At 34.1% G+C, this 16076-nt stretch overlaps 1 protein-coding gene across 11 annotated transcripts in view; it reads right to left on the bottom strand.

The window, feature by feature from the left end:
* EPHA7 (EPH receptor A7) overlaps positions 1–16076 on the bottom strand; it is a 158791-nt gene that overhangs the window by 99031 nt on the left and 43684 nt on the right. For all 11 annotated transcript variants that reach the window (XM_008705041.1, XM_040627548.1, XM_008705040.1 and 8 more), the window contains 2 exons: positions 1778–1933; positions 570–905 (listed from right to left, as the gene is read on the bottom strand). In XM_008705041.1, the coding sequence (XP_008703263.1) occupies positions 570–905; positions 1778–1933 (492 nt within the window). The remainder of the gene's footprint in view (positions 1–569; positions 906–1777; positions 1934–16076) is intronic.

The raw sequence follows: 16076 nt of genomic DNA on the forward strand, positions 1-16076 counted from the left end.
GATCTCCTAAGTACGTGCTCTAATATTATGAACAGTAATATGATCACGAATCTACTACTGATGAACTTAAAACTCCCTCATGCAAGTGTTAACAAAGACTAGCCATATCGTACAAATATCGCACTCTACGTGGTAAAATATTGGCTAACACAACGTGAGACAGTGCACTCAACTCTTCCATCATTCTTAATTATCATGCAGATTTCGATCATAAGCGCATACCACACAAAAAAGTAAACCTCCAAGAATTAGCCTACATCTCATTTGGTCCAATATTTTCACTCCCTTCCTTGAGATCTTTCAGCAGAGTTGCTTGTCTTACAAGTCTTAACTGCTTTACAATTTATCCCTTTTTATTTCTCCTGCCAGATCTCTGGAGGAGATGTTAATGAGTCTAGCAATGGTTTAATAGGCAACAGGAGACATGACAAAGAAAAGTTAAAGGTGTGAATAATCAACAGGCTGGGATAATCGAGTTCTGTGTAGCCAAGTTAACTAAATATCCAAGCGAGACACCTCACTTACGTAGTCGCAATATTCACTTAGTGAAGACAAACACAAAAACATACCTGCTTGACCAGTGGTGATACTGACAGCCGCAAAGAGCCTCTGGGATCGGCTTAAGTCAGAAACTCCATTTACAGCTTCCACTTCAAAAGTATAATTAGCGTGGGCTAGCAGATCCATGACAGTGACATAGTTATCCTCTAATCCAGTCTGCTGAGGCATGTATCCAATGTTACTCCCACAGGGAACACATTCGCCCTGCTCCCAACTGCACCGCTTACACAGTATTCTGTAGGTCACATCATTTCTTCCCCCATTGTCCGCAGGGGGACTCCATTCCAAACTCACTGTGGTTTGGTTGATGTTGAAAATGAGGTTCTGTGGTGCAGATGGAGGCCCTTTGGAAACCAAAAATAAACAAACAAATCAAAATAGAAAAAAAAAAAAAAACAAACAAACCAAAAAAATGAACGAAAGAATCTGCGTGGGCCATTAAGCTAGTGGCTCAATTACTATACAGAAAACTAGTTGAAATGCTTTCTTTTACATAAACATTTCATTACCTTTCCTAGAGAGGCTGCATAAAAGCCTCCTTGAATTCACCTGGCAAGAGGCTTTATTTATTTTCCATTTAATATGTCAAAATGAAAACAGGATAACAACTGTCTTTGTACTTTTGCCACAGTCTTTAGCTATTTTTCTTCCAAGCAATTAAAAAGAACAGTTAATGCACCTAAAAAAAAAACAGTTGTGCAGTTGTTTAAAAATAGTCTCCCTTTTAACCGTATAACAGAGAATACATCTATTCATTCTTAATGTGCTCAAGAATGATTTACAGCAAGTCTGGGATTGGCTTTGGATTTGGGTCTCTCCAACATTCATTAATTGAAGCACCAAGATGTGAGATTTGCTCTATTTAGTGATGGAATTTTAATTTGGAAACCATAACTTTTTAATCACATTTAATATCCAAGTAAGACTCAAATAACTTTTACATTTACTTTGATTACTTGATTCCTATTAGATACACGTGAAAAATATTATTAAGATGCATCTTGATTTTGCAAATGTGAAAGTTTCACTAAACATGACATAAGCTGTATCTATTTTCTGTTATTATTTAGCCTTATCGAGTTCATGAAAAAAAAGTAAACATTTAATAATTAAGAATGCATCCACAAATCCGATGCCTATCTCAACAATGTCACAATAATACAAACGAGTAGAAGGGTTCTGAAAGTCCTTCCCGGCTTTACTATTATGAACTTACTTGTGCAGGCAACATACGGTGGATCAGATGGCGCCCTGTAATACCCATCCTCACAGTCACATCTTGAGGAGCCTTCTTTATCAGAAAAACTGTGAGTTGGACAACGGGAGCACTGAAGATCTTGAGAGGAAGATTTGTAGAACCCACGGCCACAGGCTGGGTATGCAAAAGAAAGTGAAAACGGAAACATGAGTGCAAATAGACGTTTTTAATTTTAGTAATATTTAGCAAATAATAAAATACAACATTTAATTTCTGAAAAACAAGCTCTCTATGGTAAAATTCTGTTTTAGTGTGTATCAATAACCCAGTTTTATAATACTGCATTTTAAAGCAAAATAATAAAAACCAAAGGATACAGTAAACTTGCACCTGTAGTTGGTATCAGTTCAAAAGCAAGAGGCCAAAACTGATTGAAGGCATAATTTAATTGGACAAAAACTTAGGATATTTAATTCAGGGTAAGTTCAATTTCAATATAATTATCTTATTTGTTGATACATATTAGTATACTTCAAAGTTAGGTTTTCTTAATATAATGTAGCTGTAAATTAAGTTTTATGTGTTAATTTGGTTCATATTGAAAAATATCAAAATAATTTTAATTGCCTGACTAGAAATAACAATGATACAAAAAATTTCATTTGAAAGTGATAGAAATGTATACCCTCCCAAATTTTCAGTAAACTTCAAGATATAATTTCAACCAATTTTAAGTTATAAGGCAGGCTGCTTTCCACTAAGTCAACTTGCTTGTTACTAAAAATAATGAGATCCTATGAAAAGGAGAAACCTATTCCACCAGAAATTAGGAGAAAGCCTTCAACTGTAAACAGATGAGGACTGTTTCTGCTCTGCTGAGAGAGGTTAACAGTAGTCACACTAACACAGCAACTGCTCTCAGCAATGAATAGACATGTACAAAGAATGTCTCTATCACCTCCTAGTGAAGTTGCTCTTACTCATTCAGATCCTATTTTCTATTACACCAAGTAGTCTTGAACCATTTTCTATCACTGTTCATTTTATATATTTATCTTTAATTAAAATTTACCAAATTAAATTTTCATTATTTCAACAATTTTTAATAATTATGGCATTATACATTGAATATATTAAATAAGTTTAATTTACCCTTCATATTTATCAAACGAATATATATTTAAGTTTTAGTGACTTCAAATTTAAGAGACATTAATCATATCTATAAAGAAGGATTAGTGAATACTTAACATAAATTCAATTATAACTTTTAACTTATTACATTCACATTTATTTAATGTCCTCAACTTGGGCATTGCTCAGGAACTTAATCACATTTTCCCTCTTAGGTGGGATAAACAATCCTGTCTTATCAAGATGGTATACAGAGTCATTCTCTACTTTTGTCCACCAGTTCAATATTTAATGCATAATTTTGATCCAATTGAGAGCTCAAAATCATCTTTTGAGCTTCAAGAAAACAAAGCTATTTCACACAAATGAGACAAGTGTTTTAGATAACTTAGAAACTTAATTTAAAGGCATGTTATATTGCAATAGATAAGTGATAGATGTGTAAACAGAACTACAACCATCTCCTTGTAAATATATGATCCACTACTGTCTTTGGAAGCCAGTCTGCCTTTAGTTGGCTTCCTCAATTCATACAAGAGGAAAGCATTCACAAACATCTTAGGAAAAGAAGCTCAATACAACTTCACGTGTTCTCAGTAGCAATTACTACAAATCTAAGGCACAGAGAGAACAATGAGATTGATTGCAAAATAGTATAACAAAAATATAGCACTTTAAAATGTTTCTAAAGATATGATCTTGCCACCTAAAAATGGTTAACTTGGGGCGCCTGGGTGGCACAGCGGTTAGGCGTCTGCCTTTGGCTCAGGGCGTGATCCCGGCGTTATGGGATCGAGCCCCACATCAGGCTCCTCCGCTATGAGCCTGCTTCTTCCTCTCTCACTCCCCCTGCTTGTGTTCCCTCTCTCACTGGCTGTCTCTGTCTCTGTCAAATAAATAAATAAAATCTTAAAAAAAATAAAAATAAAAATAAAAATGGTTAACTGGTAAGATAAAGGATTTGGCATGGGTTTCTCAGGATAAGAAATTCCTCTCTTTAAGTATTCACTGTACCTTGCCTTATGTATTGTCTAAAATTCAATGATCACATATGACATCCATAAAATAGAGAAGACTATGCTTTACTCACAACCTGCAGCTTGATAACATTAAGGACCAGAGAATTTAAAAAGAAAAAGAAAGAAAGAGCCATAGAGAAGAGGTATGTGCTGACAGTCTTTAATGACTTGTGTGTAATAGTTTTTACAAGGAGAGGGGGTTAAGGAGCAGGGAGATGGGGAGCACAATGGTAACATAATTTACTATCTACTAGGGAAGGCTTCCAGAATTAGTAGGCAGCACACTACGTAGCGGAATCAGGCAGAACCCTCATTCTCCCACTGCAAATAAAAGCTTCTAATAAAGGTGTATTCCTACTTTTCTTACAAATAAGGAGGGACATTTCTTGCTCAACTTGCACGGCTTGTAGAATATATATGGTACCTAATGTAGAGAAATTTAAAACCCTTATCACTCAACTTTCAAAGTTACATTAAATTCTGTTACCGCTTTAACAGATGGGAAAGCAGATTTGAAGCAAAAGTAACCTGAGTTCTTCAAATAATTCTGTTTGTCTAGGTTAAAACTGGATTTAGAACACAGGACTACTGATACTCAGCCATATGCTATTCCACCAGCCTTGCCTGCTCAATGAGCCAAAGTCTGGCACTTATTCAGTGGGTCTCCAGGGCTCTAGCAACCCTAAAAATTAATTTTCTATGGGTCCCTGTTGTCTTTTACTATATCTTTTACTAATTTAAAGCTATTATTTTAATTTAGAAAACTATAAAATAATAGCCTAGCATACCTCACAGAAGAGATACTAAATAGGTATTCTCAATTGCACTGTGAATTTTGGCACTGAAGATGCCTGCAAAATTGTGGAGTACATGCATGGCTATCATTAAATAGATAATGATAGAGGCAGTACCGGAAAAATGTGGTCATCAAAGTCTTAACATTTTTTCTTTGAAGTAGCATTCTGTTTCAGTTCAGTTAATATTGAAAATAATAAGTTTTGACAAGACAGTTTTCACTTAATCTCTAGGAAGACTATTAATTTAGAGTTATTAAAAGTAAGTATAAAATCTTTGGAGCTACAGTGTTAAGAGCAAAGCCAAGAACATGCGAAGGCATAAGCTGTATCTCTCAGGATAATAGTTAGCAACTGGGTGGTAAAAAAGTTTGGGAAGGAAGGAACAGATGTTCTTAAAATTACAATTTTAGATGAGATAGCTATACAAATGGCTTGAGTAAAATACTCAGCACAAGAAACTGGGGTGAAATGGCATCTCTGAGAGTCAGCCACATAGGGAAAAACTAGGTGAACTCTGCAATGGCTCCCGAAAAGGCTATGTGGAAATCAAGGCAATTTCTCCTCTCTACAAATGCAGCGGTTTTCTAAAAAGTACTAGTACAAAAGTTTTTAGAGGTAAATGCCTTCTGGAACCTCAAAGATACCTTCCCTTTCTACACAACTATGAAATATGCAAGAATAACTTTCTAGGAATTGTGCAAATGCAGTTTTAAAACTTTTCTTTCTTTGCTTTCTCAATTTGTTCAATAGCATTTGAACTCAAAGCAAACTTTAATTAATATAGTACAAGAGCAATGGTAAAGTTAGTTACAACAAGAAACATACAATTTTAATTTCCTGCCTTTTGATGTTTTTGCTTTTTTACTTATTTTTTATTTCATTTTTTTAAAGATTTTACTTATTTATTTGTCGGAGAGAGAGAGAGCGCACGTGAGAGCACACGCGCGCACAAGCAGGGGGCACGGCAGGCAGAAGGAGAAGGAGGTTTCCGGCTGAGCAAGGAGCCCGACACCAGACTCGATCCCAGGACCCTGGCATCATGACCTGAGCTGAAGGCAGATGCTTAACCAACTGAGCCACCCAGGCATCCCTGTTTCTACTTTTTAAATTCAACATTATTTTTAGGTAGTGTTCACTAGATTGATGAAGGCTGGGAATATGTACAAAATTTGTTTTCCATATTTAATTACTTTTGTAAAAATAATCTTTCACCTATTGTTTGAGTAATAGTGTTTTTTCAGTGTTACCACAAAGGCCTGGGATTGATTCTTTTGACTGTTTTTTTCCCCAGTCCTTTAGGGCCCTAATGAATAAAATAAGTTCATTATCCCAGAGCTGAGAACCATGATCTTGTCAGGTTTCATACACCAAACAAGTTTTCACTTTGTCCATTCTTTAAATGAAAAAACTATCAAAGATAAAGGGAACTTGGGAAGCATGTGAAACTTCTATTTACCGCTCTAAAAATATAGTGCGACACATCCACTAAATTACGTTACCATATACTATATTACAACACCTGTTATATTATCTACTGTGATGAAGTAAATATAATTTATTATGTTTAATTTAAGCTACTTTTCAATAAGAATAGTGCCCCTATGTTACTACATTCCTTCAAATAATGTTTGAGATTTGAATTCTTTTAAAAAAGAACACAAAAGGCAATAGGATTTCCCATTTATAAATGAATCACTTAAAAGTAATAATACTGCAACAAATTCTGAACACGAGGACATTTAAATACATGAGAGTTGATACTAAAGCCTTGTATTCTGATTTCTCAGTTAAACTCTCCTCACAAGCAGATTCCGTACTTGTCTTCAATGGATCTCAAGTGTTTAAGCAACAGGGTGCCAGGCTTTGAGTATATACTTGCATGATGCTCTCAGTCTGTGGAACAATCAGAGTACTAATTGAACAAATCTGTGTTCAACACAGATGAACAATTCTAAAGGTCATCCTAACAGCCACAGACAAATTCCTGGGTAGGTTAAGCAATTAGGTGAAATGGAGTATCTCTTCCTTCTGAATGAGGGTGCAGATACTCAGACTCGTTCTGGTTCTTACCTATAATGGTAAGTTTGTGTGTGGGGGAATAGCCTATCAATTATATTTCTAAAGGCTCTTTCCCACAAACTGGTTATCCCAGAAAATCCACATACTTCTAGAGTACTTCTACAGACAAGAAAGATTTTTCTGGTCCTTAATGGATTCACTTTTTGGAAATCTTAAACTCCACTTCTAATCTCGGACACACCTGACACCATCTTGGACTTTAAGGCACTGATAATCTATATCTTAGTCAGCTGTCCTCCATGACTGCACATTAGGGACACTTTGAAAAAAACACTAATGACTTGTTTTTATCAAAATAACTGAATCATTATTAGGGTCTGGACATTTCTGCATTTTAAAAGCTTTCCGGGTGTTTAAAACCATCTTCCTGCAAGTCCCAGGTCTTTTCTCCAACTATCAAAGTTTCTAAAGAATGCATGACAAGATATCTCCACCATAAAACTGATGAGGGAGGTAAAATGAGATATTATTAAGAAATCTAATAAATTAGAATTTTTGGAAAAATAAAAATGAAAAGATGAAAATTTGTTAACAAGCCAATCAAAAATAGGCAGAGAATGTGACTAGATAGCTCTATATGGAGGACACAATGGCCAATGAACACACACAAAAATGATCCACACGATTAGCCATCAGAGAAATGCAAATCAAAACCACAGTGAGATACTACTTACACCCAGGAGAATGGCTATAAGAAAAAAAGGCAGATAAAACAAGTGTTAGTAAGAGTATGGAGGAGTTAGAAGCCTCATACCTTGCTGTTAGGAATGTAAAATTGTGCAATTTCTCAAAAAGTTAAACGTAATTACCAGATTAACCAACAACTCCACTCCTAGGTACATACCCAAGAGAAATAAAAATGCGTATCAACACAAAAAGTTGTACATAAATGTTCTCAGCGAAACTACTTATAATAGCCAAAAAAGCAGAAACAATCCAAATGTGCCCCAACTAATACATGAATAAACACAATGGAACATTATTCAGCAATCAAACATGGATGAACCCTGAAAACATGAGGCTATGTGAAAGAATCCAATACAAAAATATTTCCCTTATAAGAACTGTCCAAAATAGACAAACCTATAGAGACAAAGGGTAGACTAGTGGTTGCTAGGGGCTGAGGCAGTGAGGAGAAATGGAGAGGGACTATTAATGGGTACAGGGTTTCTTTTTGAGGTGATGGAAATGCTCTAAATGTGATTTGTAGTGATGGTAGTACAGCTCATGACTATACTGAAAAACCATTGAATTGTTCACTTTAATGGATGAATTGTATGGTATGTGAATTATATTTCAGTAAAGTTGGTATATATAATGAAATGCATTAATAATACAACTTCAAATTGAACATACGAGTAAGCAAACATTAAGAAAAAAATCCCAAATTACACCTGTCAATAATATGCTAGCTTGACTTTCTAACACACATACTCTATATTCCTCTATTTTTATAAAGCCATAGTTAGGGGGTACTTGGGTGGCTCAGTCGGTTAAGCACCTGACTCTTGATTTCAGCTAAGGTCATGAGATCAAGTCCCTTGAGATCAAGCCCCACAAGAGGGCTCCACACTCAGTGGGAAGTCTGCTTCTCTCCCTCTCTCCCTTTCCTTCTGCCCCTTCCCCACTTGTGGGCTCTCGCTTTCATTCTCTCTCTAAAATAAATGAATAAATCTTAAAAAAAAATAAAGCTGTATCTTGGTGTAACATATTAAGTATGAGTTATAACAAATATTGGAAATTTTAAAATCTGTAACCTAGATTATAATCTCTAATCAATATATTTGTTTTACCCATTTGTTAATTTTAAAGTTTCATAAATAATAATTTCTTTTATCTGAGAAGTAGCAATTTTATTTGAATAATTTTATAACAAAAGAAATAGATTCTTATCAAAATCACACTTATACTTACGAGAGATTTTTAATTATACAAAGTTAGTTTTGTGTGAATATCTGAATAGACCTTAAACATTATTTTAGTTCACCCTCATCTCTTTGCCAGACAAGGAAAGCCTCAGCACCCCCTTTCTCCTACCATATGCTAACCGAGTACAACTAGATTCAGCTTCTTCAGGTCGTACTGTTTCCAGACCTGCGACCGCAAGCACAATTGAACTTTTTCTGAAGGAATTATGTGTATGTGTCTGTGTGTAAAATATGAGGCTTTGCAGATGTTTCCGGCCGCAGTTATGCAGCTGCAAAGAGTTTATTAATTATGAACTATAAGTGGATTGTTCTGTAACTGAAACTTTCTGGGCCTTAACATTATTGTACAATCTACACACATACATAGTTAGGGATTCTAATGACTGTTGTTATTTTATTTATGACACATGGACATTGTACTTAATCCAGAGCCTAAGTCAGAGCAAAGCTAGTCCGTTTCCATAGGATCGTTCAAATATTTATGTCATATTGATGTCTATGCTCTATAATGCAAAGGGGAAAGCACAGCTTGCAGAAATAGTACTCCCACTGCTCAAAGTGTTGACCTCATCTGGGATGGACAGATCCAGAATCTGTTTTTTAATCCTATTGACAGTGCTTCAGTGGGAATAATTACAAAAGTCTGCCTGAAAGCCAGACCTCCTGTCACTGATATGCTATGATTTTTCACATTGAGAATGAACAGCGGGCAGAGAGGATAAAAACAACATGATGTAACGAGTATATTACAGCTTGTGAGGCACCATCCATATTACCGTACAGCTAACTTGTAAGAGTTTAGAGAAGCAATGATGCGAAATACGAAGTTTGAGATAACAGGTGCTCCAGTGCTGAAAATATTTGGGGATTTTTAAAACTAAAAGAAGAAAAATTAATTTCAGGGCATTGCAAATATATGTGTGCTATTTATTTGTGTTATTTAATTGAGTACTTACTGTTTTATTAATACCATGTAGTGCAAAAGAAACACGTAAAATAAGAACCTTTTAAAAGTTTTATCTTAAAACTTTTTAAAAGACTGCAAAAGAAAAGAAAACAACGCATTATGCAAAGACAGTTTTTTTGTGCCTTATTAAATTATCAGTTTGGAATACGCTAGGAATTTTGCTGAGGTCTGGCATTAAAATACTCTTTATTTTGCCAGAAAATCGCCATAATGATGTCATTACTAAAATGATAAAAAAGAAGAAAAAATATCAAATTAGAAAATTCATATCTCTTTTGTCTTCTTATTCTACTTTATAAATATTAGGTTATGTTAAACAGGTAATGTAATAGAGCAAAAGAGAACTGGATTTTAACCAAAAAAAATCTGTGTTCAAATCTACTCCACCATTTACCGGCATATAATTTGGACGAGGTCACTTCACATTCCTGGGCTTCAATGCCTTTGTTTCCTGGTTATTAATTATTAAGTGCTATAGACATACTAGTTATTGTATATTTCTATTTCTATTTACAAAAACTTGTCTTCATAAAAACACAGTAATCAGTTATCTAGCTGTTAAACTCCCCTATGATTGTTTTCTTTGAAATGTTATCTTTAAAAACGTGTATTTCAGCCATCATCACCAAACCCCCAAAACCCGATATACAAACTTACACCCACTTAGTCTTTGAGTGGTGCCTCAGCAAGAGTGTGAGAGACCGGTTCTAAAGGTGTGGCCTGCCTCTGCACGCCATCCCTGATAGGCAGTGGCACACACTGGGTCAAGATGCATCTGCCAGCAGTTCACCTCCAGCTGTCATGGTGCCATCATTGTCAAAGACTGTCTGTGTTCCCAGAGACGTGCACATTCATTTTGGTTCATGCAGATAAGAATCCAGAAGTCGAGCTCTTAAATTATATAAATAACTTAAAAACCAACTCCCATAAGAGGAAAGAGGCATAATGAAATCAGACCCTCCTGGATCTCACTCAATATTGTCCTCATGGGTCCATTCTAAGAGATCAACCCTCAACAACAACAACAACTGAATTACCTACACAAACTTAGGATTTAGTAATCTACTGGAAAAGGACTAAAACAGAGTAATTTTAACCCTAATTCAAATCTATAGCAAAACAGTGTAATTATTCAGTTTCCCATGGACTGAAAACACTTAAATTAGGGAAAGCTAGCTAACCAAACTCAAACATTACTTATTCGTAGTGACTTTAAAAAGTGGCTTATTTATGATACAGTATTATTTTATTCTACTAAAAGATTTCTTTGAGGGCATTGTCATTATGAACAAGAGGCTGCAAAGAGGAGCGCCCTTAAACAGCATTGGTGTTGGGAAGATTTCAGGCGGAGGCACAATTTACTATAGCATTTAGGCCACTATCAAGTTTATTTTCAAGTATCTCTCTTATATTTATTATAATACTGTAAGTTTTATAATTTCAGTTTTATTATTCATTCTCATTATACTAAGCCATTCCTCACAGTTTTGAAGACATACCAAGAAAGGTCATACAATGTAGGCTTTATAGGTAAAAAATGATGCAAAATATATGAGCGAGGATTCCTCTTTTGAAAGATCAATACTCTGGTTTTAACATAATCATTTTTAAAACAACACTTCTTGAAAGATAAAATTCACATTCCGAATGACAGGTAACGTTAATTTCACAACAGGAAGTCTCACTTCAACAATCCTGAAAAGGCAATACAACATGCCCTTTATGTAAATCACGACATTGGCTTCCCCTCTAGACTGTCCTAGCTGTGTAACTTCTGCAAATCTGCTTAAGTTCTCTGAGCCCAGTTTTTCCATATCTAAAATAGAGAAGCCTAATAAGACTCTCGTAAGACTACTGTGAATTAAAGTGCATAATTCATGTGAAAAATCTAGCACAGTGCCTGGTGGAGAATAAGCACTCAATAAATAACTATTATGATTATTTCATAATGCCAATTTCCATGCTGTTTTGATTTCACCCTAGTTTCTACCTCTGATAAACAATGAGCCACTTCTCCATTATCAGAGGTGTATGCAAACAAAAACACAAATTAATTATTAGACAAATACAAATTACTCATTCCTTCCCTGACTAAATAATTATTGTTTGCCTACTCTTTACATTGCGCTAGGCAGTAGACCAAAGTATGTCCGCCAAAAAACAAACATGATGATCTCTAAATACATATTACCTTTGATCTGGCATCAAATGGTATGGATAATCAGTTGCTTATGTGCTTAAGCTAATTAAATTTCTGATATTTCATAAGAAATTATTATATAAATTATAAGCATTGTGCCTTAATTTGTATCTTTTGCAATGTGGTTAATTATGTCCTATTTCAGTGGTGAATACAAGCTCTAAAGTCACCTTTCCTGCCACAGCTGTAGCATTTCATCAATGTGAAGAGAGAAAACTACTCGGCTCAGGTAGACATGCAGGAAATGTGGGTAGGGACATTATTGACCAATTATATTTAAACTGGAGACTTATTTGTGGCAGTTATTGCTTTGTCTTTCAGTGAGGCTAATAGTGGATCTGGCAATATCAGAATATTTCATAAAAGCAGGCTACTTCAAGTTCAAAAAATTTAGCAGGGCAAGAAATATGCATATAAATATGAATGTTTGAAATGTAATCCTATTTAATAAAGTGAACACTTTTAGTTCAATTCAAAGAATGAAAATTAAACTATCTCATTAGTGATTCATCAATAATTGGTTTTCCCCCCACAATACACTTAAATCTATCTATCTGTAGAAAAAGTTTGCAAAACCCATAGCCAAAATGAAAAGAAATAATTCCATTTTAATTTCTTAAAGAGCAGTCCTTTCATTTCAAGCAGTCTTTTAAAACATAAACTTTTTTCCATTAGTTTTCAGCAAAATTTTCAAAAATGATTAAAACAAAATCTTCAGTTAAGACAATTTTTCTTCACTTTGTGAAGACTAGTTTTCGTCCCCTTATTTAGTCAGTTATATAACGTGGATCAATACTAAGTCTTGTGAAGCAAATAACCCTAAAGCACTTTAAGGCAGTTTGAACATGTGGGGAGATAAATAATCATTTCTGTTATGTCAGTGGAAAATTTTCTGAAGATCATAAAGAAATCAGTTTGCCCTGAAGCATGACATTTTAAAAAAGATGCATCAGGACAATGAGGATATTCACTCAATCCTTAATTCTTAGAAATAAAAGAAAGTAACAGGTAGAATAAATCCTCACAACAAATGATGTTGTCGAGCTCAATCCTTTTTTCAAAAAAAGGAGCTCCCTACACGTACACACACACGCACACACACACACACACCCCCACACAAAAGCAAATAGACTTATACATACATAAACCCATATGTATGTATGTATGTATGTACATACAGAGTTCTGAGATAAACAGAATTGTTAGAAATAAAACAGTAAGAATTCTGTAACTGCATTCCCATACTTTCTACTTCTTAACAACAGAAAACCAATTAATTGTTCATTTTTATCTTCACACAAAGCAAATACTCTGACACAGTCTATCTGTATCTGATCCACTTTGCATTCATAGCATTTTGCAAAAAATGAACATAGGTTTGAATAGGTTATTGTTTAATACATTTTTAAATAAAAAACTATTTTTAGAAAAGGCAGCTATGTTAGATATGTAAAAACACATCTAGTTTAGTTCCTGTTTTTACTGAATAACTAACTCATCCTTCATGAATCAGTTAAAAGTTTTACCTCCCCCTAAAGCTACTGAGGAGGACAGTACAATTTGGTCTGTACAACATAGTACGATTATGGCATTAACAGTGTCGTAACTATTTCTTCATGTGTGTCTCTTTCAGCTCCCTGTGAGACCCTCAAGGGCAGAGGTTAAATGTATCTAGATCCCAGAGCCTAGCACAATGTCTAGCACATAGCAGAAAGTTAACCTGCGTTTACTGAATGAAAGGATCATTATTCGTCCTGCAATATTATGCATCTGGTAATAACTATCCCACTAACCAAAGGCTAATTCACCAACACAACTTAGTAAACTTTTTATAGTAATCAGATCAATGGAAAGAGCATGGCACATTCTTACGCAGAATGTAGTAGAGTCCTGACTATATCAGTTAAGGAAAGACATTTTGTGACCTCTCACTCTTAAGGAGTTCCCTGTTATGCTGTGCAAGAAGACAATTGCACAGCCATGTTTCGATTAATGCTTTAGATAATTTCTAATATGATTCTAGGAGCACTCTTAACATGGTAATATGAGTAAGTATATGAATGAAAGGTGAAATATTTTATAAGCATATAAATAGAGCATTGTTCTTTGAACATGGGAAAGAAAAGTTCCAAGAGAGGGAAAACTACTAGTTGTGAATTATAAATCATAATGAAACTGTCAGTGTAAGGCTCTTCTAAGATCGAGTGATAGCTCCCCATTCTTAAAAAGAAGGCCATTTTTTTCCTTAAATATATGACCTGTCCAAACTCAAAAACAAAGATATTCTAGTTTTAGTCTAGAATATTTAGTCTACTTTATTCTAGTAGATAGTCTAGAATTGCCATATTCTAGAAAGTACACATATACTTTCATTTCTGTTTCATTTCTGTTAGTAATTTGGAACTAGACAGGCCACTATTAAAATAAATTCTTGTAATTAACATTTCTATTGGAAAACAGAAATATCACTGATGCCTTACATTATGAAAAATGATTTCAATTTATTTCTTACTGGCTCTCTTTTAAATTTTAAAAACAATTATTGTAAACAAAAAAACTAATTTAAATACAATGGGCTATTACATCTTTTCTTTTATTATAAGCATAAACACACATATATCCACACACCCTTCTGTATCTTTGTGTTTTTGCATTCAATTTCAGATGTATATAAGATAAATTAATTCATTTGGTATACGACCTATGGGGAGGAGACAAAACTAAGGGTTAAAGCCCATTTATATGTACATATACTATTTTACTTTTTTCAAGTTAAAACTGAAACCTAAAAGACAGGAAAACTGGATAAGAACATAAAATACCTTACCATAAAGAATGAGCTCAGAAAAAGTAATCTAAGTATTACAAAGTATATTTAAATCTGAAAAAAAAAGAAAACTCTATAAGTGAAATACTATTTTTTTCATGGTAAAGGATAATAGTGTAAATGTGTAAATTTCCAAATGAAAAATGTGTTGCAAGTTCTTACAAAGAAAAGGACAAATTAGAATATAATGACCCATTCTATTTCTACACCAATGGTGCTATAATACAGTATTATGTGCAAAGATCTGGCAGTGCATTAAATACTCCTAATTAATTGGAATCAAGTCATCTCAAAACCTACCTAAAGGTTTTGAAAATATCAATTTATACCAGAATACAGATAATAAAGAAGGAAGAAAGCAGTTCAAAGATTGCATGCAAAATTAATGGTAATGAACATACAGGAGAAAAGCAGAAAATGCATTGTGAAGACAGTCACAGATGGAAACCAGCTGGAAAGGGTTAGACAATAGTTTGAGAGTAATTTTTTCATCATTTAAGTTGAATTACTCTTCTGTAAATGTTCAAAAAAAGAGTGATTAGAATACCAGTTGTGTATATGTCTAAATAAACAGAATGTCTACAAGCCACAGTGTAATCGACTTTTAGGGATAATCAAGCATTCTATAAGAATTTGTGAAACCCCTTTGTAAGTGAATGTATACTAATGAAAAAATGAGGCATCTGATGCTTGATAATTTTCATATGTATTTATTTTAATTTCACCATAATGAAAACAGTAAACAATACCTATGGCAAGACAAGACTAATGGTGATCCTTGCCAAATGCCAACAATGGTAAGAAGAGAGAATCCTAACCTTGCAAGAATATGACTTTTTCCACTCCTTTCTATTTGCCATTTTTCAATATGATTATTACGTAGTTTAAATTAGTAGTCCTTTAAGTAGGAGGCTAAAAAGTGAATCTTTTCAAGCTACAGATGTTAAGAGAGTATGTCTAGCCACAGTGTCAGTAAAGGTTTGAAGTTCTTGGAGTTTCCCAAAATGAAATCCTTCTTTTGTCAAAGAAATAGACAAGTGTTGAGTGCTATAAAATATTTTGCAAAATTAGAATTTTGAGGAAACAATCTTTTTATCAAGATAAGGTACACTATTCTTTACATTACCTTCATTATATCTTTGCTTTATTAAATTTTCCATCTAAGTTGTATCACCAAAAAGCATGCAGTTTGTCCAAAACTTAAATGCTTAACTTTCTGTTCATGAAATGTGTTGAATACCTAACTGCAAAGTACAATGCTCGTAACAACCTAACAACCAAGTGCCATTTAATATGGTTAGTTAAACATTCTAGTTTTCACATGGAAAATATGATAGTTGAGTAGGTTCATACATTGGTATTGCCT

The sequence above is a fragment of the Ursus maritimus genome, unplaced genomic scaffold (genome assembly GCF_017311325.1).
Source record: "Ursus maritimus isolate PB19 unplaced genomic scaffold, ASM1731132v1 scaffold_13, whole genome shotgun sequence".
NCBI lineage: Eukaryota > Metazoa > Chordata > Mammalia > Carnivora > Ursidae > Ursus > Ursus maritimus.